Raw genomic sequence first — 26,836 nt, 5'->3', positions numbered from 1 at the left:
GGGAATGTGTCGTTCCACCAAAGCATGGAGAAGAGCATTGGCAGTGCCTATGATCAGACTGGCGTTCTGTCTCTCTCTCTTCAGTACTCTCATGGCTGTGTCCTCCTGCTTTGGCTAGAACTTCTAGGACAATGTCAAATGGCACAGGTGAGAGCTCCGGATCGTCACATGTCCCAGGGAGTCCATGGAAGGATGAGGGTTTGGTAGGTCATGGAGACTTCAGGGTAGCCTCCTGGCTCTCCTACAACCAGGGCTCGTTTTGGGCGCTGAGGGAAGGCAGGCATGGTACCTGGTGATGGAGGCTGGGTTCCTCCCCACACACCTGAATTGCCTACGAGATGGGCTTGACCTCTTCAATGGAGACCCAGCCTAATGGAGGCATAGACGAGACAGAAATTCATTTCTTTCACACATAAAAGTATAGGTAGGCAACTTAGGGCTGGTCTGAGCATTAGAGACCCAGGCTGGTTTGATGGTGTTGCTCTCCCTAACACGCAGTGTGCCAGGTAGAGTAAGATAGCTGCTTCTGCTCCGGTCTTCACATCAGCATTACAGCTGGCAGGGAAGACCACATTCCTTTCCTTTAAGGACACAACTCTGAAGTTGGCCTTATCCCTCTTTTTTCCCATACGCTAAGAACCCTTAGTGCTGTCCATGAGTAAGGTGTGTCACTGTCCTTTTTGCTCGAATCTCATTGGCCAGGACATAGTCACCTGATCATACATAGCTACACCAGAGTAGGGGGATATAGTCATTAGCTGGATGACGAGACATCTAGCTAAAAATTAAAATACAACATAGGAAGAGGGAAATAAAAATCGGGGAATGTCTAGCAAGTCTTTGCCACAATCTCCTAGGGGTTTATCAGCATCTCCTAAAGCCATATTGTATCAACAGAACCTGCAATCTGGAGGCCAGGCCTACCCCTTCTGGTCTCTTCTGAAGACAGGTTGGGTCAGTGCCTCTGAGGAAATTCATATCAGCAGCAGTGAGAGAGAGAGAGAGAGAGAGAGAGACAGAGACACAGAGAGACACAGAGAGACAGAGAGAGAGAGAGAGAGAGAGAGAGGCGCCACACTTCTACCAGGGAGGAGGGAAGACTGCTGGCAATGGCCACCAGCAAGCCCCGCCTCTCCGCTCATCTGCTTCTCTGCCACCTAATAGGCAACCAGACAGCTGAGGCAGGATGTGGGTGGTGCCAAAGTTCACTGTGATTGAAGGGTTGTGTAGGACACATACGGAAGGGTCTTCTTAGGTTCCCATTTCTGCTCCTGAAAGTTCAAATCCATATGGGCAGAATCATCTTTTGTTCGGTGCTCGAGGCAGTGGGACTCTTGCCATCACTGTGCAGCCCAGGGCATCATGGGAGGTTACTTCTGGACTGGTGGCACCTGTTTAGTTTTTGAATTGCAATAACAGACACATAGCATGGAATTTACCGTCTTAACCATTTTTAAGCGTACAGTTCCGCGGCATTAAGTGCCTTCACACTGTTGTGCAACAATTGCCACCATCCATCTTCAGAATTTTCCGTCATCCCAAGCTGAAACTCTGTCCACATTAAACACTAACTCCCCACCCCCCTCCCCCAGCCCCTGGCAAACAGCTTTCTACTTTCTGTTCCTATGAATTTGCATACTCTGAGGACCTCGTACAAGTGGTATTATACACTATTTACCCTTTTGTGACTGGCTTCTTTCACTTAGCATAATGTCCCCAAGGTTCATCCATATTGTAGCATGTGTCAGAATTTCCTTCCTTTTTGAGGCTGAATAATATTGCACTGTATGGAGAGACCACGTTTTGTTCATTCCTCTGTCCATGGACACGTGGGTTGCTTCCACCTTTTGGCTTTTGTGAGTACTGCTACTCTGAGTGTATAAATCTCTCAAAGACATTGCTTCCATTCTTGGGGTAGACATCCATATGTAAGATTGCTGGACCCTATTGTAATTCTATGTTTAATTTTTTGAGGAACTGCCATACTGTTTTATATAGTGGCTGCACCATTTTACATTCTCTGTTGGTGCTTGTCTTAACTGGATAATTCTGGTCGCTTCCTGGAGCCTCTGGAAGCAGGTAAATATGTGGTGTCAAACCTTGCTGGGCCTCAGGATCCCCTGAGGGAGACTTCACAGAGTCTCGGTGCCACCTCCCTTCCGACTGTTAAAGTCCGGCTAGGACAGAGCATTTTTAAAGCCCCCCTCCAGGTCTGGCGTCTGCCGCTCTAGATTAGACTAAAGCATTGGGCCACCAGTTCTCGAGGGGTGCTGTAGAGGTTCACCAACCCAGGTCCCTGCCACCCCCAGGAATCTAGACTTGGGAGCTTTCTCCGGGTTCCAGAATCCTCCCTAGCTGGACTCTGTGCATATCTGTCTTTCTGTTGGCCTGAGACAGTCCTTCGAGTGTGGACTGGGCTCTGGATGGGAAGCCGCCTTTGGCCTTGCCGGCAGCCCCCAGTGTGTTCCTGAGGTGGCCCTGGTGCCCTGGTCACAATATAACAGGCCCTCCCCTAGGGGCAGTCTTGCAGGGGCAGAAGCAGGAGGGTATGTACGTGAGTTTGGGGAGAGGGTGCCTTGGTGGTGATTGACCCTTTTCTGCTGTTATTGTTTTTGCCCAAAGCTGCTCCCTGGGAGAGCCATTTGATGTGTGCACAGATTGTACCAGGAACAAGGAGGAGGAAGGAACGGAGGGGGGGCTGTCCCTTTAAATCTGTTTTCTCTGTTTTATTTCCTTCTCTTTTCCCATCCTCCTCCCTCCACTAGCACAAGTGGTGGGGCTGTGAGGGCCTAGGAGCTGCAGTGACGGTGCCTCTGAAATATTAATGAGGCTGTTCTCTGCCTCCGCTCCTTCCCCCGCTCCCTCCCTCCCTCCCTGACTGAATGCAGGCCTCGTCCTTGGAGCCCTCCTTTCCCTTACCGGGTGGTCACCAAGGTGCATCAAGCAGAGGGGCGGGGCCAGGGGGCCTGGCCTGGATGGGGAGGGGGGTTCATGGGAAGTCAAGGCTTAAAGGGGCACCTTGGGCCACTGTCTTCACCTGCCAGGATCAAACCAGTCCCAGAAGAGGGCAGGGCAAGTGGGGTCCCCCTAGGGCTTCTGCCTGCTCCCCACCTGCTGTCAGCAGGCTTGACCAAGCCCCACCAGTACAGTAGTGGTGCAGGAGGCCCTGGCTGGCCTGTGGGGCCTCCTGCTCTTGGGTGTATGGGGTCTGGCCTGGGTTCCAGGGACCTGGCCCAGGTTCTAGGTGCCTGGAGGTAAAGAGAAGAGGAGACTGTTATTTCAAGGAATCCCCACAATGAGTCACATTGCTGAGCCATGGGTCATTCTGGAAAGTGAGGCCCTGCTCAGTGGACCTGTGGGGAGATGCTAAAGGGCAGTGTGCCTCAAGGAGGGCAGCAGTGGAGGGCACATGCGGGGCAGGGGCCCAGATTCGCCTCAGGTCTGTATCTCTTGCCCTCTGACCCTGCCTCCGATGACCTTGGACTTGGCTGTGCTGGGTTATGGTCCTTTCTTGCCTCGAGGCATGGCGTCTCCTGTGGAAGCCCCCAGGTGGCAGGACCCAGCGCTTTCCCTCAGGCATCAGCCCATTGGACTCGCTTAGTGACTTGGGAATGACACCAGGAACTGAGACTGCCTGGCTTCTAGCTTGTGCTGCCAGCTGGGCTCCATCCACCCTGGGAAGGCAGCAAATGCCACACCATCAACATGGGGACAGACGCCCACTCCGACCCCAGCAACTGCAGACTGCTGGAGGACAGGGGCTGCAATGGGTCTGTGTTTCCACAATTGAGAATGGGGTGCATTCTAATGCATTGCAACCTCTGACTTGGAGGACAGCAGTGGGATTCCGTCCTCCATTTCTTGCCCCCTCCATAAAGGTGAGGCTGGGCAGCCCCACACAGAGCTGAGGAAGCAGAAGGCTCCAGGGGCTGAGCTCCAGGCATCGTGATGTGGCCAGGACGTCTGATCATTGAACCTCCCTCAGCCCTCACTGGGTGTCTGTGAGGCTGAGATGACAGAAGCATCTGGAGCAGGGGTCCCAAGACAGGTGACACTGAGAACACAAGTGCCCCCATGTCGTTCAGGAAGCTCCAGGGCCAGGGGGAAGGGTTTCAAGGAGGCGAAGTAGGGGATCCGGGCAAATTAAGTTAGAGGTGCTGGGAGAGCCCCAAAAGCTGGAAGAGGTAGCCAAAAAGGGCCAGGGAGGAAGAGAGGATTCCTGGGTTTCTAGTCTGGTGGACATGAGTCACTGGGCCTAGGGGCAGGAGATGTCAGGATGTCCAGGCCCTGCTGGAGAGAAATGTCCAGAAGGCAGCTGGGGGGGCTTGCCTGAACTTAGGTGATCTCTTGCAGTGCTCTGGCAACCCCCTGAGGTAGCAGCCTGTTGAAAGTGACAGTGCAGGTGAGGCGGGCCATGGAACCACCACAGGTCTCTGCTCTTGCCACCCCACCATACTGGCCAATTTGTGCCAGAATGGAGCAAATGCCAGAAGGTCCCAGTCCCCCTCTGTGGAGTTTCTCAATTCAATTAAGCCAATTAAGGTCTGAAAAATGAAAGGGTACAGAAACGGTACATTCCCTGCCCTTTGGGTTTCTACAAGCCGTTCTAGGCAACCAGCCCATGGCCAGAACGTCTCTGTCAGGCCTGCAGAATGGATAGGCCTGGTCACTTCTGTTCTTGGCCATTTTCGTGATAGCTGCTGTCCTTATTCGGACTGAGGAAGGCCATTGCCCAGACTTACAGAGAACCCAGGAAAGAATAGTACATGCTGTTTGGTCTCTATGGTGGCCAACAGTCACTCAAGACAGACGATTTACCTGATGGCCACTGTCTGCCTTATGGCCTGTGGAGTTAATGAAGACGAGGAAGGTTAGCACAAGCACAGTTTTCGACTTTAGGAAACCCCAGAGCTGAAGCAGGGCCTCTGAGCACTCAGAGAGTCACCTGCTGGGGGTCGTGGGCATCTCTGCTGCGCTTCATCCCTGTACCCCACCCTTGTGTTCTCCAGGACAGTGATTCCCCCCTCCCAAGGCTCCCAGCTCTCCCTGGCTGGCCAGGCCCCTGCTCACTCACTTCCCCAGGTTTCCGTCCTCACCCAGGCTTGACCACGCAATGGACTTCCCGCCAAGTCAATAACCACATGTCTCAAAGAGCTTACGACCCCCAAGCGGGAAAGACATGCTCACAGGTAGTTGCGATACCAAGCAGAGCGAAATAGGAACAGTCATGGGATTCTAGACTGAGCAGCAATCAATTTTGGCAGATACTTTCTGTAGAACGTTCCACTTCAATTACTGCTCGAATTCATTGGATGTCATCAGGTGGAGATGGGACAGAAGGTGTGCAGGGCAGGGCACACGGATTGCTCAGCACTGGCATGGCTGTGCGCTGGAGCAGGGTGAGCGGTGCAGTGAGGAGACCAGTGTGGGGCACGACTGAACAGGAGAGGAACCGGAAGGTCCTTTGAAGGAAGCAAAGGTGCTTGATGCGTGGGGAGTGGGGGAATTGAAACAGAGGGTGTGGTTTTCTGTGAAGCTTAGAGGCAGAGAGAGTGACAGTACCTGAAGCAGGGAAGGTGGTGTCCCAGAGCAGGGTGGTGACACGAGCCGCTCCACTGAAGGGAGACCTGTTAGGTGGTAGACTGCACGTGGGGCCTGCTTGGTGGGGAATGAGGGAGAAGGATGGGGCCACAGCTGCAGGCAGGGTGCCAAGGAATACTGCAGTGAGGAGGGCCACAGGGCCATCCAAGAGGCCGTAGTGAGGGGTAAAATTGCTTTGTACCCCACCCAGTCTCCTTATCATGAGTCGCTTTGGGCCCAGTTGTCCACAGCAATGACAGCTCACCAGTTAGGAGCAGCTCAAGGACCCATCGTGACTCTGTCTGGGTGGCTGTTGCTTAACCCAAGGCAGGGCCACCCTGGGGGGCAGGGGCAGGAGTGTGAGGAGAAGGAGAGAGCTGGCCTTGGGTGAGTCCTGCTGGGTGTGGGTAGGGACGCTGTGCTGCTGGCCTGAGGAATGGGCATTTCTGTCAAGCCACTGGGATGAGCCCATCCAACTATGCACCATGCACTCTGTCACCCCCTGGAGCCCACCAGTGCCCTGGGGCAGAAGCCAGGCACCTTCCAACCATGTCTTCTCCAAGTGGGTATGGAGGCCAAAAAGATAAAAGGTTCCAAAGGAACAAAAGCATCCATCTGCTTCCCTTTTAGAAAGAGCCCCTATGGAGTCCCTAGGTGGCTCAGTGGGGACCACAGGCACACAGCTGGCCTCATGCGGAAGGTCTCGGAATGCAGGCCAATGTCCTGCCTGCCAAGGGCATCAGAGTCTGGGGTGAGTGCCCGCCACTCCCGTCAGCCTGGGAGGGAAGCCTACTGCAAGAGCTGCTGTGTCCTGGGACTCACATTTGTGCTGGATGCCCCCACCCCCTGGCCCCTGCACTCACAGCACCCCTTGGTTGGTCCTCTCCTGTAGCCCTGCCTGCCTGGGGCCTGGAAGACAGCTGAGCCCAGGAAATTGACTCACAGGGGGGTTGTGGGCCCAATGCTGGCTGAAGCCGGTGTCTACATAGATGCCCCAGACCCTGACCGTGTCCCTCCCCTCCAGCAGCCAACAGGCTAAACAAAGGTCCAGAGAGGGGAAGGAAACGGGGGCGGGGAGGGGGGGTGAAGGCATGGGTGGAGGCACCCGGCAGGGCTGTCTGGAGAGGACCGAGGAGTGCAGGTGACAGGTGACAGCTGCCATTGCTGTCTCCAGCAGTTCTTGAAATGGCCCATGGAGGCCTGTGGTCAGAAGCAGGAGACCTGTGTGTCCTCATGGCTCGTCTACTTCACCGGGCTAAGTCTTGGTTTCTTGCACAGGCAAATAGGAGAGTAATTCCTGCCGCACCCACCTGGGTGGGTGGGGTGCATTCACATAGCACCCCAGAAGGAGCCCACCCTGCCTCTCACACCACGAAAGCTTTGCTTTCTTCAAGTCCCGGCGCTCTGCTGCCCCCCACATCCCTGAGTTCAGGGCTCACCCCCATGGTCCCAGCCCTCACCCAGTCAGGCAGAACGACTGGACTGCAGCTCCTGCCCTCATCTTCTGGCTTCTGTCCTCACCCAGTAGCCCTCCGCTTGGTGGTCACTCGTGGCCCCATGGAAACTAGCCCCATGGAATCCGTACCTGCCTTCCCCCACCGACCTGTCCTATTACCTGCCTTCTTCCCAATGTCAGAACATTCTTCCCTCCAGAAGAAAGGCTCACTCCTCTACCTTTTCTCAAATGTGCCCCTTCAGAGAGGCCTTGCCTGCCCCTGCCCCCCCCACTGAAACCATGCTCCCACCGCTCTGATGTTGGTTTCTCACCAGCAGGCCCTGCTTGATACCCACCTCCCAGCCAGACGGAAAGCACAGGAATCCATTCAGTCCTGTGCGCCCGTCTGGCCACCGTGCGGGCAAGTGGTAGACACTCAGTAAAGATTTGTCAGGAGGTGAACTGGAAGGGTGGGCAGTGGGGACGTGCGTGCGTGGGGGAGAAGACAGCACATTTGTGGGTCTGCCACTTGGTTCCCTCATCTTCTGGCAATGAAAGCAGCTCTGTGTGGAAGGTGTGTGGGGAGTTAACACTGGTGGCCATTTTCTGAGGCACCTCTCTGCCTCCCAGACTTCACGGGCAAGGACTGCTCTAGGTACACACGCTTTCTCTTGGCAGTGTGGGGCCAGTGTCCGTCCAGAGGAACTGAGGTCCCCAGCACGTTCTGAGCCCTCTGAGGGCTGTGGTGCACCCCTACTCCCGGCATTCAGCATTCACTGGGCTCTGAGTGACAGGCAGGGGGGCTCTCCTGAGAGCAGCAGGCCACTGGGCTCTGGGTTATTGTTTCCATGGGCAGTTCTACGTACATCAGAAGTCTGGATTGGTGGCTGAATTTGCCTCCAAGAAGATCCTTCTAAGCCAGGAGCCTCCCCAGAGGCGGGCGATCTGGCCCAACTAAGCCACGTTGCCAGGAGCCCTCTTTGCTGGTGTGAAGGCCAAGGCCATGTGCACTGAGCACAGTTCAGTCCTAAGAGCTTAGCGCATAGCCTTGGGAGACGCTTCCACTCATGCACAGACCACAGGCCTGCAAAGAGAGGTGGGGGAAGAACAGCAGGAGACGCTGGGAGCCTGGGACCGGTGGGCCCAGCAGGCCCCCCGTGGTCTGCACCGCCTGACCCTGTTGGACGCTGGGGGCAGGGCAGCCCAGGTTGCAGAGGTATCTTGGGCAGGTATGGACAGTGGCGGTGGGGTGTGGGGACAGTGAAAGGGATGACAGCTTCATTGCTCTGCAGAGGAGTGAAGGTGGTGTGGCTCAGGAGTCAGCTGACTGCTCTCAGTGTGGGGGGCATGGGTGGCAGCAGCACTGTGGGGCAGGGCAACAGAGAAGTCAAGTCGCCAGTGACCTGTGGCTGCTTTCCCCTTTCTCCTGTGTGCCCCTCCTCCACCCGTCCCCTTTCACTCCCTTTATCCCTGTCCTTCCCTCTCTCCCTCCTTCCCTCCCTCTTTCTCCCCCCTTTCTCTCGGCCTCCTCCCTTTTTTGCCCCCACCCCAGGTACCCTCAGGGCAGCAGCGACACCCTGACCTGGCGCCCAGCTGGCCCTGTCCATGGCTTGGCCCGCTCCCTGGACCCCTGCGCAGCACCGGGCCTGAAACTGTGAGCTCTGAGCAGCAGAGGCTGAGCCAGAAGACCGCCTAGCCGCCCGGGATTTATAGCATGCCGGCCTCACAGGGCGAGGCTTAATCAGGCAAGAGCCTGAGGTGATGCAGCTGGAGGAGGGGCACGGCCAGGGGAGAACAGGGGCACAGCTACGCCACCCATGCCAGGGCAAGACCATCACGAATCAATTCCCGCCCTACAGGCTTGGGCGCTCATGGTGGGCAGGACTAGGGGGTGGCCTGGCAGGTGGGCCTGGCAGGACACAAGGGCCACTGGCACAGCCTGGGAGGTGAATTTTGCACTCAGTGAGTCATGACTCAGACTAAGTGCACATTTATAGACAGTGTTTTAGAAGAGTGGACCTCGGTTTTGCCTCAGCTGTGCCCCTGGCTTCTTCTCATCTTCTCCCCAGGTGTCTGCACTTGGCCACTTCCCTGCTGCCACCACCTCCGCTACCCCTCCCCCAGGCACTAGGACCTCAGGTGGCCACCTGCTCCCAGCTGAGGCTGCACCTGTGAGAAGGCCCAGCACCCTCTCCTCCCAGAGCAACAGGAAAGATGGGTGACATGGCCAACAGTTCCATCGAGTTCCACCCCAAGCCCCAGCAGCAGCGGGAAGCCCCCCATGCGGGCGGCTTTGGGTGCACACTGGCTGAGCTGCGCTCCCTCATGGAGCTCCGAGGGGCCGAGGCACTGCAGAAGGTCCAGGAAGCCTACGGGGATGTCAGTGGGCTCTGCAGGAGGCTGAAGACCTCCCCCACAGAAGGTAAGTCTGGCAGCAGAGTCCCAGCATGGCCACATGTGCACAGGGGCCTCTGGGTCATGTGCCATCTGACTCTCCTCCTGGCCATCGAGGGACATCCTGAAGATGTCCCCTACCCCCAGGGCAGGCCCGGTCAAGGGCTGTGTGGCGCCACTGCAGCAGCTGCCTCAAAGCACACTTGACCCCGACCATGCCCTCTCTGGGCGGCCACTTCCCTCTGAGCAGCAGATGGTCTGCATGGGGTGAGGAGGTCACCCTTTGGGAAACCTGCAGTCCTCAAGGAGCTGTGGCCTGACCACTGTACCCACACCTCCATAATCAGCAGCTCCACGCTCAGCTCTCTTCTTTGGAGTCGATAGAAATCAAGCCACAGAGAAGAGGAAGCGTGTGCAGGCAGCATGGCCCATCTGAGTATTCCGGGTGCCCTGTGTGCTCAAGAGGGATGGGAAGAGGAGGAAGGGAGGCAGCGTGTGGTCCCTCCGAGGGCTTGGGTTGCAGGAGGCTTCTCCCTGGCAAGGGGGGTGGGGTGGTGCCCAGAGTGCCGAGTGAAGGTGGCACTGGTGGCAGGCTGTCCCAAAGAGGCGCAAGCCTGAGGCACTGTAGATATGCGCAGATCTGCTTCAGGGAGCCTCTAGGGGGCCTGGGGAGCGTCCTCTAGAAAATTCTAGGAGTGTAAGCCAAACTAGCATCTTGGGTCTCTGCCTCTGCCCTGTGGCCCTTTCCCGCTGATCTGAAGGCAAAGCTCTGCCCTGCCCTACACCAACCTTCCCAGTCCCGCCTGCCAGGTCTGCTGGGAGGCTGGGACCACCGCGAGCCAGGCTGGGCCCCAGATTCCAGAAGCTGGGGTGTTTTCTGGTCCAGCTGGCACCTCCCTGGCAGGGCCGCTGGGGCTGTCCCAGTCTGGTGCCAGGCCTGTTCTGGGCCAGGGCTGGTTGATCTCATAGCTCCGGTCCGAGCTATCACACCTTCACCCACCCAGGGCCCTGGCCATCATTCTTGTCTCCTGCTCCCTGGCCCTGTCTGTTTGCGGGTGACTCATGGGCTGCAGCAGGGAATAGAGATGGCCCACTCAGGAGGAGCTGGGCCTGAGGGCCGGGTGAGAGGGTCCCCACCTGGCCAGGTCAGGAACTCCAAAGTGGGTGGCCTGCCCTGGGCTTCCTGGGTCTCTCTTGCTTTGCACTCTAAAGGGACCCAGCCTGATAAGGTGTGTCATGGGGGCAGATGGTTTGGCTTGGGGCCAAAGGATCTCTCCCCTTCCCTCTTCCTTGCCCTCCCCCATAATTTGGGGCCATTTAGCCACAAGAGCTCTGGCCTCCCCCAGATAAAAGGAAGCAGATGGGCTTCAGCTGGCAGCTCTTTCCTCTGCCTGTCAGGCCTTGTTAAATATTTAAAATGTCAAGGCCCCTGGGAACCTGCCCGATTCTGCCACAGCAGCGCTGGAGTGTGCCCGGTGCCTGTGGAGGGGCAGGCATGGAGAAGGGCAGGTTCCCAGGTGGGTGGCCCGGCCCCAACAGAGGGAGCCAGCCAGACCTGGTCTGCGTCCCAAAGAATGGACAGTGCGACGTCCACCCCTCCCTCTCCGACTCCGGGAGACCTCTCAGTCTGAACACCAGAAGTGGGTGCCTGTGGCCTCCCCAGTAAATGTGGGATCCTCGCACACCTGCTGACTTGGTTCCAGAGTTCTCACTCAGATACCCCCCCCCACACACACACACTCACTCCTGCTCAGACACAGTGGCCTGAGCTCATGGGAGGAGCCAGCTTAGCTGTGTCCCAGGCCCTACACCAACCCCCTGGCAAGGTGGGTAGACTGGGGGTGCCTTGGGAAGGGTGGAGAGCTGCGTGGTATATTGGGGGAGGGGACTTTGTACCAATCCAAGAGGATTCCAGAAGCCAGGGAACCTGAGTCTTATGCCAAGCTCAGTGGTAGGCCCGCTTGGGGGACCTGGGCCCCTGTCTGGCCTCCAGCAGCAGTCTTGGAAAGGAGGGGGCAGATTAGCCAGGAGCCACACGATGTGGTCCTAATTCAATTCCAATGGCATCTGGCCTCTGCTCTGGGCAGGGCGCCCATCTGTGTCCATGCCAACCGGTGGCCCCTGCCCCCACACCCTGGACCTAGGCTGCCCTTTGGTAGCCTGCTGGGCCAGTGCATGCATGCTCAGAACCAGAGGGGCTGCAGCTGCTTCTCCCCACAAGTGAGTGCTTCAGTGGCGGCAACTGTCAGGACTCCGGAGTCCACAGGAAGGCCAAGGCTGGGGGCTGGTCTAGGGCAAGGGAGAGAGAAGCATTGCTGCAGCCTCAAGGGCAAACCAAGGCCAAGGGACAGGCTGATGGAGGGAGGGAGGAGGAAGGGAGGGAAGGAAGGAGGGAGGGAGGGAGCAAACTCCTGGTGAGGAGGCCCCCTGAGGGCCCAGCTTCCCTTGAGAACAAGCTGGGTATTCCCCGGGCCAGGCGGGGCAGGCAGGATGCAGATTCACGTGAGCTCTGGGGGGTGAGGGGGGAGCAGGACTGTCCCCCTTGTGGGCTCAAGATCAGTGCCTTTTCCCAGGGCAGAGGGAGGGGAGACCCTGGGTGTCTGGGAGAGCTGAGTTCAGTTCAAGTGCCTCCCTAGTCCTGATTACACCTTCTATATGTCCTATAGCTTAAGGACACAGGCCCCAGTCAGGAGTAGGGCACAAGCCACCAGCCCTTAGAAGCTGAGATCCTGAACTTCTCCCAGACACCAAACCAGAAAGCTGCAGACTCCAGAAATTTGAGCCCCAGTCGGCTGGCACGATAAGGCCAGGGGGAGAAGGGCAGGGACAGCTGCTGCTCTGCTGGGTGGGGAGGACAGCGTATGGTCATCGCCTAGCTCGGGGACGCGCCAAGGCTGTGCTGCCTGTGGGCTTTTGCTCTGTCAGTCCTTCCACCTCGGACTGCCCCACCCTGCCCCTCCCCAGAAGCCATCTTTCCCTGCCCACTGCACACTCTCCCTCCTTCCTCCTGACTCCTGCACCACACTTAGCACTTTCGGGTTCTGGAGTCCTCTGGGGCTGGGTCTTGTGTGCCTTCCCAAGCTGGCTGAGAGCACCCAATGGGCTGCAACCTGGGCCCTTTTGGTCGCCGCCTGTCCTGGAAGGAGGCGGTGGGAGTGGCAGCTACTCAGGCCTGGGAACTGCAAGTTGCCATCGGTCCACCAGGTGTCAGTGTGGAGCTGGGCACTTGGGGGCAAAGAAGCAAGAAAGGCTGGGGGACAATGGCAGCACCAAGGAACGTGGGTGGACAGGTGTACCTGGAAGGAAGCAGAATCCTGAGGGCTGAGGGTGGGGCCAGAGGACTGCATTGTCCCATCTGCCTGCCTCCGGGGAAGGTGGCCAAGTGGATGTTGGGCCTTGGGAGGCACTGGCTGGGATGCTGCGCCCACCTGGAAGGAAGCCTTCAGTATTTTCAAGCATGAGCCTGAGGAGACTCGTGCTCTAGAGGCGGAGACCCAGAGGCTTCGGCACAGGCCTGGGTGGGAAGTGGGCTGTTCCAAGAAGAGAAGTAAGGGCCCTGCTTCCAAGTCCCCCTTTGTGGCCATTGATTCTCAGCCCCTATATGGACCAGGCCCGCCCTCCCTCCCAGCCCACACACAGCAGCTTGTCTGGGATAGGGAGGGGCCTCCCAGGGCTCTACAGCCATTGGGTCAGGCCCCTCTCAGCCCCACATCACAGTGCCTCATCTGCTGAGGCCACAGGGGCTTCCCCACTGGGACTGCTTTCCCCAGGCTTCATCGTCCTTGTCCTCTGCTTGGTGGCCTGAGGACACGGTGGCGTGAACATGAACCATTGACAATCCCATTAGCTTTACAGCCAATTGCTTCTTGTGCAGTGGCTGCGGGGGCGACTGTGGGCAGGGTGAGGAGCCCATGTCCCGTCCCACCCTTCGCCATGACCCCCAGCTCAGGGAGGGAGGTTGGGGTCTGGAGAAGGCATTAGGAAGGAGGAAGCTGTCTCCTCTCCAGAGGGTTCGCCATGAAAGCACGGGGCTGAGGGCATCATGCGTTTCCAAGCCCGTGCTCGATGGAGTTAGAAGACTGACAACATCCCTTCAGAGGGACCCACTGTAGTCCCTAGACCTCCCTGGGAGTATCAGAGGGATGGTCCAGCCCTTCCTCATGCTAGGGGCTCTGTGTTCTCACGTGATTACGTGCCTGCGCTATCCAGGAAGCTGGAGGGGCCACACAGACACTCACACATACATGCCCCCAGGGTTGGCCAGGCCAGTGCAGTTCCCACCTTCTGGATGCTTTCAGTCCAAGGAGAGACAGACATGCTCGGGAGAAGGGGAGGAAGGAGCAGAGTTGTGGACTGCCTTTCTCATCATCTCTGTGCCTCTGCTCCCCATCCGGGTGCCCCGCAGGCCTGGCTGACAATGCCAATGATTTGGAGAAGCGCAGGCAGATCTATGGGCAGAACTTCATCCCTCCCAAGCAGCCCAAGACCTTCCTGCAGCTGGTTTGGGAGGCCCTGCAGGACGTAACCCTCATCATCCTGGAAGTGGCTGCCATCGTCTCCCTGGGCCTCTCATTCTATGCGCCGCCTGGAGAGGAGAGCGAAGGTGAGGGGCAGGGCCTGGCGGAAAGGGGCAGATCAAGGGCAGCAGCACAGTTGGGCTGCCAGGAGGGGAGGAATGGAACCCGCAGTGAGGGAGGCTCACAGGATGTCTCTACCCCAGTGGCAGGAAGGAGCCGGCTGGAGTGACTCCTCTGCCACTTCTGTACTTTCTTTTGTCCTCGGGTGCAGCATGCGGGAATGTGTCAGCTGGGGCAGAAGACGAAGGGGAGGCCGAGGCTGGCTGGATCGAGGGGGCAGCCATCCTGCTCTCTGTCATCTGCGTGGTGCTGGTCACAGCCTTCAATGACTGGAGCAAGGAGAAGCAGTTCCGAGGCCTGCAGAGCCGAATTGAGCAGGAGCAGAAGTTCACAGTCATACGGAATGGGCAGCTCCTCCAGGTTCCGGTGGCGGCACTGGTAGTGGGGGATATCGCCCAGGTCAAGTATGGTGAGTGTGCCTGTCACCACCCCCTCTGTGAAGGAAGCTCAGCTCCCATTCTGGGGAGAGTGTGGGCTGGAGGAGACCCTCCCACCCCCAGTGCAGGCCTTCTCCCTAGGAGCATGCGTGCCCTCACCTGTGGGAGGCTGGAGGTGGGGAGCGTGGGCAGAAGGCCCCAGGAGATAGACTGTCCCCACGGCCTGTCCAGGGCTTTCCCAGCACTGCAGGATACTTCTGTTGTCCCCACTCTGTGGCAGCTGGACCACAAGTCTAGGGGTGGGTGGATCTCTCCAGAAAGAAGGAGACCGAAGGAAGAGGGCCCCACATCCGATGGGACCTCCCCTGGGTGAGGCAGGAGGCAGCGGGGAGGAAGGTGCCTGGACCCATAGCTTGTGGTTCTGGCTGCCTGGCCGGCCTTAGGAGACCTGCTGCCTGCGGACGGCGTGCTCATCCAGGGCAATGACCTCAAGATTGATGAGAGCTCCCTGACAGGAGAGTCTGACCATGTGCGCAAGTCTGCCGACAAAGACCCCATGCTGCTCTCAGGTGAGGCCTCAGGGCACTGGCCCATCCCTTGGGGAGGCCAGGATGCGGCTGGCTACATCCTCTGGACCAGCCTAGCACCTTTGGAAGCCATTTGGCCCAGCAACCCCCTCCACCAGGGCCATCCCAAGTAGTCTTTCAGGTTAGGGAGTCGGAAGACTTTACCCTCTACAAGGCCAGAGCAGCCTGTGGGAGGCATGGTGGTGGCCGCTCCAGCCTCAGGGAAGGACCTGGGCCCTCCCACCCCCGGAGGGCCCCTGGTTTCATGAGTGAAGCCCTTAAAAGTGAGGGCTGGCTCTGAATCAGCATAGTGCCATGCTCCTCCACAGTCCAGACCCTCGAGAAGAGCCAGTGAGAACAGCGTTTGCTTTCCAGAAGGTTCTGGCGTAGCCCAGTGTTTATCCCAATGACAAATGTAGTGTAAAACAGGACAGAGAGGCTGGAGGCCCCAGGTGTGCCCTGGGAACTGCTCACCCCATGCCTCTGGGCAAGTAGCTGCTCCAGGCCAAAGATGAGGCTTCTGCCTAGACTTGGGGTCAACACAGCCTCCAGGGGCCTCCAGACGCTGAGTCCCTGCTTCTGGGATTCCTGGGACAGAACTTGTAGGTGCTAAGCATGTCTCCCACCCAGCAGTGTGAATCTCTGTCTTGGTCTCTCTGTATTGGCTGTGCCAGGCACTCATGTCATGGAAGGTTCTGGAAGAATGGTGGTGACAGCTGTTGGTGTGAACTCCCAGACAGGCATTATCTTTACCTTGCTTGGAGCTGGTGGAGAGGAAGAGGAGAAGAAGGATAAGAAAGGTAAGGCCACTCTGACCTCCAGTTCCCGGCGCCCATGAGGGCTGGCCCCCCTTCTACGCAGCTCACTCCTTCTTTGCCTGCCTGCTGGCAGTCCCCTGCTGGCCCACACGCTGGCTCCAGCTCTGGTTCTGGCTCTGCAAAAGCCAGTCCTCAGGGGCTGGGAGGACATACCTTTCTTCTGATTCCTTTCAGGGATCCCTCTTCTGGGGTCTTTGCCCCAGAGCCAGCAGGTCACTGGTCCTCCAGTGCTGTGTAAGGACAGCTTCCCTCAGCTTAGGAGAACGCTGCTGGGGGCGAGGGTTGTGCCCACCCTAAGGGGTGCTCAACTGCCATGCTGAAGTGCTGAGGGTTCCAGGCCAACGTAGCAGCCAGAGAATGCAGGTCATACAGCCAGAAGTGGAGGGATCTCAAGCAGAAGGGACCCCAAAGGACGTCCAGGGATGCGCAGGGTCCCTCACTCCAAGGAAAAGCAGTATTGAGGGACAAATGTCTTCTGAGAACCCAGCTCTGTAGCCACCCTGGCCTCCTCCTGCCTCTGCTCTGAGCCCCAGCCATAGCCAGGTCTCCCCCAGTCCTCAGAACTGCCCTCAGCATACACACCTCCGTCCCTGTCCCTCAGGTCAGGACCCCATCCTCTTCTGTGACGCAAGCCTGCACCTGCTCACGACTCACCTTGCTCTGACCCAGGTCTCCCCTCAGGCTGCTCCTGTAGTCAAACTAGGTGGGGAGTAGAGTGTGCTAGATGTGTGTCTCACCTCTAAAAGAATCCACCAGGGTGCACTAGAAGTACAAAGAAACTGCCTACATGTAGAGAGAACTTGTGCTGGACCTGCAGCCAGGGCTCCTAGGATCAGCGAGATGCCAGGGCTGGTGAGCTGGACAGGGGACAGAGGAGTGCCAGTCACCGGCCCCACCTCAGTCAGTCAAGGTCACTGGGCCTGAAGAGCAGGAGGCATCAGTCTGCCCAGCCCCAGCAACACGGGGACAGGTCAGCATGAGGAAGGACATACTAGTGTTCCCAGCCCTGGACCACCCTGATCCTGGAGGTTGTAAGGGAGGAGATAGATGAGCTGCTGTTGCCTAGAAGCTTCTGTGCGTACCTTCCAGCTCCTAGCTGGCCAGGCCCACCCCTCACAGCCAACCAGCATGTGGATGAACCCTCATCCACCTTCGCCACACCCAGCCCCCGCTCCCTGCAGGACTTGACCCAGTGTCTCTCCACAGTAAGCACACTGGGGTCCACAGGTGGGTGAGTGGGTGGGTAGACATGCCCTGGGCCTCGTCTGGGCTGGGCTGGAGTCCCCATGCCTCTCTCTGGGGAAGCCTAGCTGACTGCCTGCTGGTCCTCCATCGACAGCCTCATGGCTAGTTGGCAGGCCACCCCTTCCACACTCCTTCCTAAGCCCCTCCTCTTCGACCTTGATAAAACCCCTGCAGCCCCCACCCAGGTCCTTCCCTGCCTCAGATCCTCTCCTGGCTCATCCTTCTCTAGCACCCCAGGCTGGGCTACTTAAGCTTCCTGGAGGAGGGAAACCCTAAGCGGGCCTTGGAGAGGGAGCAGAGCTGGCTAGACTCAAGGGAGGGGGCAGCAGCACCCATGAGCCCTTGCTGAGGTCTCAGCCCAAGGCCCTGGACCACTGTGGAGACAGGAATATGGCAACAACCAGTGCCTCGCCCTCACTGCCTCCTGACCCCATCTATCGGCACACGATCCCCGTCCACCTGCTGCCCCCTCACCTGTTTCTTGCCTTTTGACCTTGATTGTCAGTCACCCTTCTCCTTGGGGTATCCTGCTTCCCCTCCCGCGGCTCCTGTCCCTCTCCAGGAGGGGCGCCGTCCTCCTCTTCCTGTAGTGTTCATCCCAAACCTCCCTCCCTCCTCTGCAGGCCTCCCCCAGCGCTGTCTGCAGCCTAGGTCCTCTGGATGTCTCCTTCTGGGCCTCCGCAGTCCCAGGGCTTCTAGCAACAACCCCTCATTTCACTGTATTGTCACCATGTGTCTACAGGTGTCTCCTCTCCCCCCAGAATTCTCCTTCACCTCTGAACCTCCCTGCAACACCCCCAGGGGTCCCGGGCAAAGAGGACCTAACCCACACCCCTCAGAGGGCCTCTCCCTCTTCCCTGGGGCCCTCAGACCGAGACCAGACCCCACAGCCTGGAAGCCACCTGGCATTCTGTCTGTGTTCATGGGTCCCCAGTAACATGAGCTATTGAGTGGTAACTGGCAGGTCAGCCCACAAGCCCCTCTTGGCCCCAGGTCGGTCATCTCTGGATTCGGCCGCCTCACGTGTGGCTCCCAGGAGGAACTGGGGTACAGAACCGGGCACTGAGCACAGCTCCCAGCTCCCTGCCTCAGTCACCTCACCACTCAGGTCTCTTGGGCCCTTCCAGAGTTGTACTCCTTTCTGTGCTTGGAAACCAGGGGCTTGACCAACTGTTGACATTGGCCTTGGGAAGTTTGAGGAACAGTTGTTGGCTGCAGGGGCAATGGAGGAGGCAGGCTGGGTCCTTGCCCTCAGATACACCCACCCTTGAGCCCCCAACCCATCCCATGTTCCTGCTTCTCCCTCCAGCGCTCGGTGCCCAGCACCCTGTCGGGCATCCCAAGTCTGACAAATTCCTAGAGTCTCTCACCTTTGTCCCTTTAAAATATACATAGATCTAACTGAAGGCCGTGCTATAGAGAAAGCTGATGTCTAGGCCAGCCGAGAACCGTCTAGGTAAACTCTTCGTGCTGGTTTGGGGGTGCGGTTGGGGGCACTGCTCAAGGTGGTAGAGCTGGGATCAGACACCTGGCAGCTCTCACCCCCTGTGGTGATGGCCCTTCTAGAAATCTCCCACTGACAGTCACATGTGGCCCAGGGTCCATCCAGGGCTGGCTTTGGGAGTTCACTGGAGGGCTGGGCTCAAGGCCCAATGGGAGCCCTGGCTAGGGGTCTCGGTCAGGAAACCCAAGTGCTCGTGGCGCCCATGAGCCAGTGAGAGGGCATCAGCATGAGCCTGGGACAGGGCCATCCTCCCCTCTCTCCCACCTATCCCCTGTGCTCACTGCTGCACTGTCTGTGACCTGCTGTCCTGTGTGCATGCGTCAAGGCCATGTGGATGTTCTGAAGTCTCCGTGTCTGTCGTTCCTTTTCCATTGTAGGCAAGCAGCAGGATGGGGCGATGGAGAGTAGCCAGACCAAAGGTAATGCAAGCCCCGTACTCGGGGTGGGGTGGGAGGGGGGGTGGCAGACGGAGGGTGAGGCATGGGGTGGGGGTCCACCTGCCTCATTTGCAGGAGCAGCACTAGAGACCAGGTGAGTGGGGCGGGGTGACCTCTCTGCAGACCCCACCAGGAGTGTGTAAAGATCACCTGTCAATAGACATCCTGGTGAGGAAACTGAGGCTCAGAGAGGCTGACTTGCCCAAAGACTAACCAAGTCTGTGGGTTTCCATGTTCAGCTGCCTCTCTGTGGGGCAGCCATCCAAGGGGCCAAGGCCTGCTGTCCTCTCAGCCCCGATGCCTGCTGGGAGCCAAGCCTCTGTGGCTGGAAGGAAGGCTCGTCAGTCGTAGGCACTTGGAATGCAAAGGTAGCTAAAGTACTGTGCCATCCCTCAGGAAGGTTACAGTCCAGAGAGACGGACCTGGGGGCAGCACTGAAGTACCGCGTGGGACCCAGGGACCAAAGAAAGGGTCAGACAAGAAAACCGGAATTCAGAGCATAGCTGGGTTTGGGAAGGCATTTAGGGCAGGGTGACAGTCTGGGGTGACAGGCTGGGGCCCTGGGCTGGGACAAGGAGTGACAGTCAGTGGTACACGAGGCTAAAGTGACCCAGCTGGGTGGACCATTGAGTGTCTCCGAGGCTATGGGCTGTGGCCGGAGGCCCTTGGGAAGAAGTCATCGGTGAGTAGTATCAGACAGCCAAGGGGAGAAGGGAAGGGTGGGAAGACTGGCAGCAAGAGGGCGCAGACAACACAGCAAGGTGACAGAAAGCATGCAGAGATAGTGTCAGGGGCACTAAGAGCCCCATTGGGTAAGGACAAGAGCGGTGAGGCAGAAAGAGGAGTGGCAGGGTTGGGTGCCCCCCATCCTGGTGAGAGATGGACAGGATCACACAGGGCAGTGCAATTGGACACCCACAGGCCACGGTGTGTGTGAGGTGACAGAGGTGATGGAGGCAGGGTGGGGGATACACCAGCACCACCATCTTATCAGGAGCACAGGGCAACTGGGGAAGTCATGAGGGGGCTGCCTGTTCCACAGAGGAGGCAGGGAGGTGGCTGGAAGAGAGTATGAGTAGTTCCAAGAGGAGAGAGAGGTACAAGGCTTGCCCGGGACAGCTCGCTCAGTTAATAGCCTCCAGCGACCAACGAGCAGGCTGAGGAGACCACTGGTGGTGAGGTGGGGCCCTGATGGAAGTCAAGAGACTGGCAGGAAATAGCCTGAGCAGGAAGCAGGAGAGGAATGTGCAGGGGGCCTCTCGGAAGGAAGCGGGGAGGTGGCTTGGACACCAGTGGGCCAATAAGTCAGTCTGCTCAGAGTTCTGGAATGTTCCTTGGGCTCCAGGCCTCTGCTCTCAGGTATTGAAATTTGGGGCATTCCAGGCCTGGCCACCCTGTCTGTGTGCCTAAGTTACTCGTGCTTGTGTCTGTCTTCCCTTCCCCTGTGCGGCCTCGAGAGAACTATTTCCATCCCTCCCAGGAGGGTCTGGGCTGCCAAGGAGAGAGGAGGGAGAGGAGGTAGCCCCTGTGCCGTGTGGCACTCAGAAATCAGAGACACCCCCTGAACCCTATGTCCTTTCGTATGGTGTGGCATGTCTTTCCCTATGAAAGCCCCATGTAGCTGTCACCCCAGCTGCTGGGCCCTAAACTTGGCCGTGGGGTTCCTCTGTGTGCAGCTAAGAAGCAAGATGGGGCAGTTGCCATGGAAATGCAACCCCTGAAGAGTGCGGAGGGTGGGGAGATGGAAGAGCGGGAGAAGAAGAAAGCCAACGTGCCCAAGAAGGAGAAGTCAGTCCTGCAGGGCAAGCTCACCAAACTGGCTGTGCAGATCGGGAAAGCAGGTGAGAGCCGCAGAGGGGCAGCCCAGAGCCCCCGGTCAGGAGAGGAGGACACTGGGTCTCCTGGACATGAGGCTGGGCCATGGAGAACAAGTGGGAAATGGACGTGCCAGGTGGTGTAGGCCAGGCAGCAAGGGGACAGGCCAGGGGTGGCCATTGGCCGTCAGGGTGAGCATGGGTGCTAAACCCTCCATTAGGCCTGGGACAGGGAGCGCCTCCCTGTACTCAGCTCAAGCTGCTGCCAGCCGCAGCGTCCCTTACTCCTTCCCTCTTGCTTTCTCCCTTTCTTGCCCCTGCCGACCCCCCTTCCGACCCCACCCGCTGTGGCCTCTGTTGTGGTTGGCAGGGCTGGTGATGTCGGCCATCACGGTCATCATCCTGGTCCTCTACTTCGTGATTGAGACCTTCGTCGTCGAGGGCCGGGTGTGGCTGGCAGAATGTACGCCGGTGTACGTGCAGTACTTTGTGAAGTTCTTCATCATCGGTGTCACTGTGCTGGTTGTGGCTGTCCCGGAGGGCCTGCCTCTTGCTGTCACCATCTCCTTAGCTTACTCTGTCAAGGTAATACTCCGACATCCAGTAGTGCGGAGAATCCGTGCTAGCAGGATACAGACCCCAAAACTGGGCCGTGAAGGCAGTAGGCGCCTGGGAAGCAGTGAGGACTGCAGGAAGTTTGGAATCCAGCACTCGGGGGAAGAGCAGGGAGGCTGAGCTGGGACCCGAAGCTGAACTTGGCCAATCCTTCCCCACTCGGCTTCCTGGGCACAGTGAGATGAGCCAGGAAGCAGGCAGGCAGTGGAATATATCTGGCATCCGCAGGATGAGGGCAAGGGGCACAGGGGGGCCAGCCAGGCAGTTGAGGGAGCAGGTGGGGGCAGCAGGGAGGGTGATCAGCAGAGATCCCACTGGGAGACAGTGGGCAGAGCATGGCAGAGATTGGGGCACCGCAGGGCCAGCAGGTGACCTGAGAGGGCACCATGGGCAGGGGAGTGTTCCTGGGCAGCAGAGAGGCCCACGGTGAGCTCTGAGGAGAGTGGCCTCCCAGAGCTGGCCACTCGGCCTGTCTGAGGAGAGTCCTTATGCCTTACAGGGCTGCTGCCTAGGTTTGACCACCACCCTGCAGCCACTCCAAGCTGTGGCTTTGGGCACCGCTGTCAGCCCGGTGCTGACGGTGCCGGCTGCCGGAGGCCCCCCAGACCATTACTGCCACATGGAAAGCTGGTTGGGCACAGCAGATCATACATGACCCCTGTGCCCCTTACAGAAAATGATGAGGGACAACAACCTGGTCCGCCACCTGGACGCCTGTGAGACCATGGGCAATGCCACAGCCATCTGCTCAGACAAGACGGGCACGCTCACAACCAACCGTATGACCGTGGTGCAGTCCTACCTCGGGGACACCCACTACAAAGAGATTCCGGCCCCCAGTGCCCTAACCCCCAAGATCCTTGACCTTCTGGTCCACGCCATCTCCATCAACAGTGCCTACACCACCAAAATTCTAGTGAGCCAAGAATGGGGCTGGGGCGAGGGAAGGGGCCCGGCCGGGGGTGCAGCGGGAGCTGTCGCCAGGGGCTCACTAGGCTCTCTGAAGAACTTCTGACCAGAGCTATAATGGTCCCTGGGGTGCTAGTCACCCTCCCCTCGACCCTGGCCCTAGTACCCCGCCCTGGCTGCTGGTTCTGCAAGCCCCTTCCAAGCCCAGTGAATGGTGGGAAACCTGCCTGTCTAGTCCACACTGGAGGCCCTCCTCAGCTCTCTGCCACCACCCCCTAGAGATGTGGTGATCGTGGCGAGGCTGGGGCCTCAGGGGTAGCAAGGAGGGTGGATTTGGGCCCCCGGCTCCATGCTGGTCCGCCTCACCTCACAGCCTCCAGAGAAGGAAGGTGCTCTCCGGCGCCAAGTGGGCAATAAGACGGAGTGCGCTCTGCTGGGCTTCGTCCTGGACCTGAAGCAGGACTTCCAGCCTGTGCGGGAGCAGATTCCGGAAGATAAGCTTTACAAAGTGTACACCTTCAACTCGGTCCGCAAGTCCATGAGCACGGTTATCCGCATGCCTGACGGCGGCTTCCGCCTCTTCAGCAAGGGTGCCTCGGAGATTCTGCTGAAAAAGTGAGTGAGTGGGTCATAGGAGCGAGCCCAGGGCTGGGGACGCCAGGGCCCGGGAGTGCCAGGGGCTAGCGGCTAGCTGAAGGACTCAGGCCTTCTGGTATCACTATTGTGCTAAAATAGACACAACGTAAAATTGGCCTTTTTCATCACTTTCAAGTGTGTAGTTCAGTGGCATTAACTGCATTCACACGTGTGTACCATTATTACCATCCATCTACAGAACGCTGTCCTCGCCCCCAAAGGAAACCCTGTGCCCAAGTTTTTTGTGTCTGGCTTCTTTCACACAGCATAACGTTTTCAAAGTTCATCCATGTCATAGCATGGATCAGTGCTTTTATTCCTTTTCCTGGCTGAATAATATTCCACTGTGTGGCTAAACCATACTCGTCTACTGACAGACACTTGGGTTGTTTCCACCTTTTGGCTACCGTGAACCATGCTGCTAGGAACATTCCTATGCACATTTTTGTTTGAACACTTGTTTTCAGTTCTCTTGGACATACAGAGGGTGCCAAAACAATGTATACACATTTTAAGAAAGGAAAAAACTATCAAAATTGTAATACTCGATATATGCCAATAACAAGAGATGAATACAAGGGGCCGGCCCGGTGGCTCAGGCGGTTGGAGCTCCATGCTCCTAACTCTGAAGGCTGCCGGTTCGATTCCCACATGGGCCAGTGCGCTCTCAACCACAAGGTTGCCAGTTCGATTCCTCGAGTCCCACAAGGCATGGTGGGCTGTGCCCCCTGCAACTAGCAACGGCAACTGGACCTGGAGCTGAGCTGCGCCCTCCACAACTAAGACTGAAAGGACAACAACTTGACTTGGGGGAAAAAGAAAAGGCCTGGAAGTACACACTGTTCCCCGATAAAGTCCTGTTCTCCTTCCCCAATAAAATCTTTTAGAAAAAAAAAAAGAGATGAATACAAATCACGTGTGACTTCTGCAATGACAAGAGGTGCTCAAAGTGGTTACCATCAGTGTCCAGACATTTCTGATGATGGCGAACCACTGCTTGAGCAACGCTGACCAAAGTGTCCACTTGTATACATGTTTTTGGCACCCCCGGTATTCCTAGGAGTGGAATTGCTGGGTCACGTGGTAATTCTGTGAATAGCTTATTGAGGAACCGCTATAGTGTTTTCCACAGCAGCTGCACCCACCAGCAATGCATGATGGTTCCAACTTCTCATGCTCTTTTGCCCATATTTGATTTGATCTGAAAATGCTGTGAAGTTGACTGTGGTGATTCACGGTTGCACAACCCTGTGACTACAGTAAAAGCCACTGAATTGTACATTTTTCTAGGGTGAATTGTGTGCTGTGGGAATTATATGTCAACAAAACTGTCAGAAAAACGGAGGGGAAAGCGTGCAGCTCTGCCTCCAGGCAGGCTCAGCCTCCACACCTCCCCTTGGCTCTGGCCTCTCTTCCCCAGTATTGCAGCAGCTCCAGCCATCCGCCCCTCTCCACCTGGCCAATCACTTACTATAGAGCCATCGTCTAAGACGTGACCTGATTGCGCCTCCACATTCATAGCCAACCTTCTGGGCCCTCCAGGATGGAGTCCTAAGGAGGATATACACAGGGCTCCCAGGACGACGGTGTGTGCCCCCCACTGGCCATGTCCTGGTCTCTGCTGACCATGGCCCTGCCCAGAATGCTCTCTGTGAAACTTTGCCCATGGACAGCCTCCTGACCATGGTGCAAAGGCCACCTCTTCCCTGAAGCCATCCCTGATGGGTCCCAGTGCGTGTGGCAGCTGGACTTGGAGAAGCACGGAACAGGGCTGTAGTTGGGCACTGGGTTGGACTCCAACTCTGGCTTCGCTCTTTACTGGCTGTGTGAATGTGAGCAAGTTCCTCCCCCGCCCCGGGCCTCACTTTCCCCTGTAACATGGAGATAGCAGGAATACTTACCTACTTCAAGTGTTGTGAGAATTACACAAGTAAATCCATGCCAGCTTTTCCTGTGATCATGGTTCCCCCTTCCCTCCACAACCAGCTCCTCTTTCCTTCTTCACTCCTCCAGCATGCCTGCTTCTGGAGCCCTTGGCTCCTGGTCTCCTTCCTCTTCCACACCTGAATCCTGCCAGCCCTCCCCATTCCGGCCCTTCTGAGAAGCTTGCAGGGTCACCAGAGCTTGTGCTGGAGTTGCTGTCTTGTTGTGGCTGGCTCAGCAGCATACAGTTTTGGAAAGAAAAAAAAAAAACTGGATGTCACACTGTTGTCCTAAAGCCCAGCAGGGCAAGAGTGATATACCCCAACTCCCTACATCAGCCTATGAGTTCCGGCTCCTGGGGCTGCCAGAACAAAGGACCATAAACCTGATGGCTTAAAACAACAGAGATTTATTCTTTCCCAGTTCTGCAGGCCAGAAGTCCAAGGTCGAGGTGTGGGCAGGGTTGCACTCCCTCCAAAGCCTCCAGGAATTTGTGGGGGCCAGACTACTTGGTCCCACACAGAGTGCCTCCCTCGTTGGAGAAGCCTCTGCCATGTCAGATGGTGGCTCAGACCCAAGGCCGTACAGACACTGAGCTAGCCGAGCTCCCCTTGCTCTGTGCCCTCCCCAGGTGCACCAACATCTTAAACAGCAATGGCGAACTGCGCAACTTCCGCCCTCGGGACCGAGATGACATGGTGAAGAAGATCATTGAGCCAATGGCTTGTGATGGCCTCCGCACCATCTGCATTGCCTACCGGGACTTCTCTGCCACCCAGGAGCCTGACTGGGACAACGAGAACGAAGTTGTAGGTGACCTCACCTGCATAGCTGTCGTGGGCATCGAGGACCCTGTGCGGCCCGAGGTAGCCACCCACTTCTCTGGGAGCAGCCGGGGTTGTCAGGATGGAAGGAGGGGCAGCCCTTCTTTTCATCTGGGCTCCATGGTGTGGCCTTTGGACTTAAATGCAAGGAGAGAACTGCCCCGTTCTCCTGCCTTCCCGGCTGGCACACCACTTCCTGCCAAAGTTATAGACAGAGCAAACTGGCCATGTACAGGAGTCTGAAAAGGTGGGCAATGGCAGAGCCTCAGGTCCTCCAGGGGGCATGGCCACCACACGCCAGATCAGACCCTCTTCCCCTTGCACTCACATGGAGGCTCTGTCCTGCCCTCTGCAATGCCCCCTCCTGGTTGGCCTCCAGGCCTGCCTCAGGCTCTGCCTCCACCAAGTGAGAGAGAGTGGCAGTTAGAACTTCGACAGCTATGACCTTAACAGGACTGATGGAGGGAGAGGGAGGAACCGGCACAAATCCCGGGGCTCTGGTTTGGAGAAGTGAGTGGAAGGTGCTGCCATCCCTGGGCTGAGAAGTCTAAGGGGACACAGGTTTAGGGAACAAAGCAGGGTAGTTTTCAGCCGAGTGTTTGATTGGGGCCAAGTGGGGTTCGGGACACCCCTATAGAGATGTCAAGTAGGTAGGTGGCTGTGGGCGTGGAGAGCTCAAAGTAATGGTCCTGGCAGGAGAGATTCCAAAAACATCTGTTGTTTGGACATATGACATATGAGTGATGTCTTGGGGAAGGTGTGCAGCTAGAGCAGAGGCAGGAGGAACCTTCAAAGGAGACTGAAAGGAAGGGGCTAAGCAGGCCGGGGAAATTGCGAGAGCCATGTGGTCGAAGGAAGAAGGCCGTGGGGCACAGTCACAGTAGATGTGGCCCCTTGATGTTGGGGGGTCATTGGAGACCTAGACTTGAGCAGGTTCTGTGGGATGGCGAGGCAGGGAGCCAGCACATGCAGACACCTTTCCCGAGACCTTTTCGGAAGAGAAACAGGGCAGAAGCTGAACACAGTGGAGACTGAAAGACGGATGGGGAGGGTGGTGGGTCCTCAAAGATGGGAAATCTTGCAGGGAGGGAGATGCTGCCAGAGCTGGTCCTGGAGGGCGCC

General features: G+C 57.6%; 1 protein-coding gene across 7 annotated transcripts in view; it reads left to right on the top strand.

The window, feature by feature from the left end:
• ATP2B3 (ATPase plasma membrane Ca2+ transporting 3) overlaps window positions 1–26,836 on the top strand; it is a 68,794-nt gene that overhangs the window by 10,274 nt on the left and 31,684 nt on the right. For 3 of the 7 annotated variants that reach the window (XM_081043743.1, XM_081043745.1, XM_081043747.1), the window contains exons 1-10: window positions 9,091–9,437; window positions 13,815–14,012; window positions 14,198–14,455; window positions 14,867–14,992; window positions 15,664–15,789; window positions 20,670–20,834; window positions 21,178–21,392; window positions 22,096–22,338; window positions 22,705–22,946; window positions 25,522–25,756. In XM_081043743.1, coding sequence (XP_080899869.1) covers window positions 9,230–9,437; window positions 13,815–14,012; window positions 14,198–14,455; window positions 14,867–14,992; window positions 15,664–15,789; window positions 20,670–20,834; window positions 21,178–21,392; window positions 22,096–22,338; window positions 22,705–22,946; window positions 25,522–25,756 — 2,016 coding nt within the window. In that variant the 5' untranslated portion in view covers window positions 9,091–9,229. Of the gene's footprint in view, window positions 1–8,567; window positions 8,761–9,084; window positions 9,438–13,814; window positions 14,013–14,197; window positions 14,456–14,866; window positions 14,993–15,663; window positions 15,790–18,933; window positions 18,976–20,669; window positions 20,835–21,177; window positions 21,393–22,095; window positions 22,339–22,704; window positions 22,947–25,521; window positions 25,757–26,836 lie in introns of those variants that run through there. The other 4 variants (XM_081043748.1, XM_081043746.1, XM_081043742.1 and 1 more) reach the window with 2 other exon arrangements.

Source organism: Rhinolophus hipposideros (genome assembly GCF_964194185.1).
Source record: "Rhinolophus hipposideros genome assembly, chromosome: X".
In the NCBI taxonomy this organism is placed as follows: Eukaryota; Metazoa; Chordata; class Mammalia; order Chiroptera; family Rhinolophidae; genus Rhinolophus; species Rhinolophus hipposideros.
Note: the sequence above shows the minus strand (reverse complement) of the source record. Positions and strands in the feature narration are given on the sequence as shown.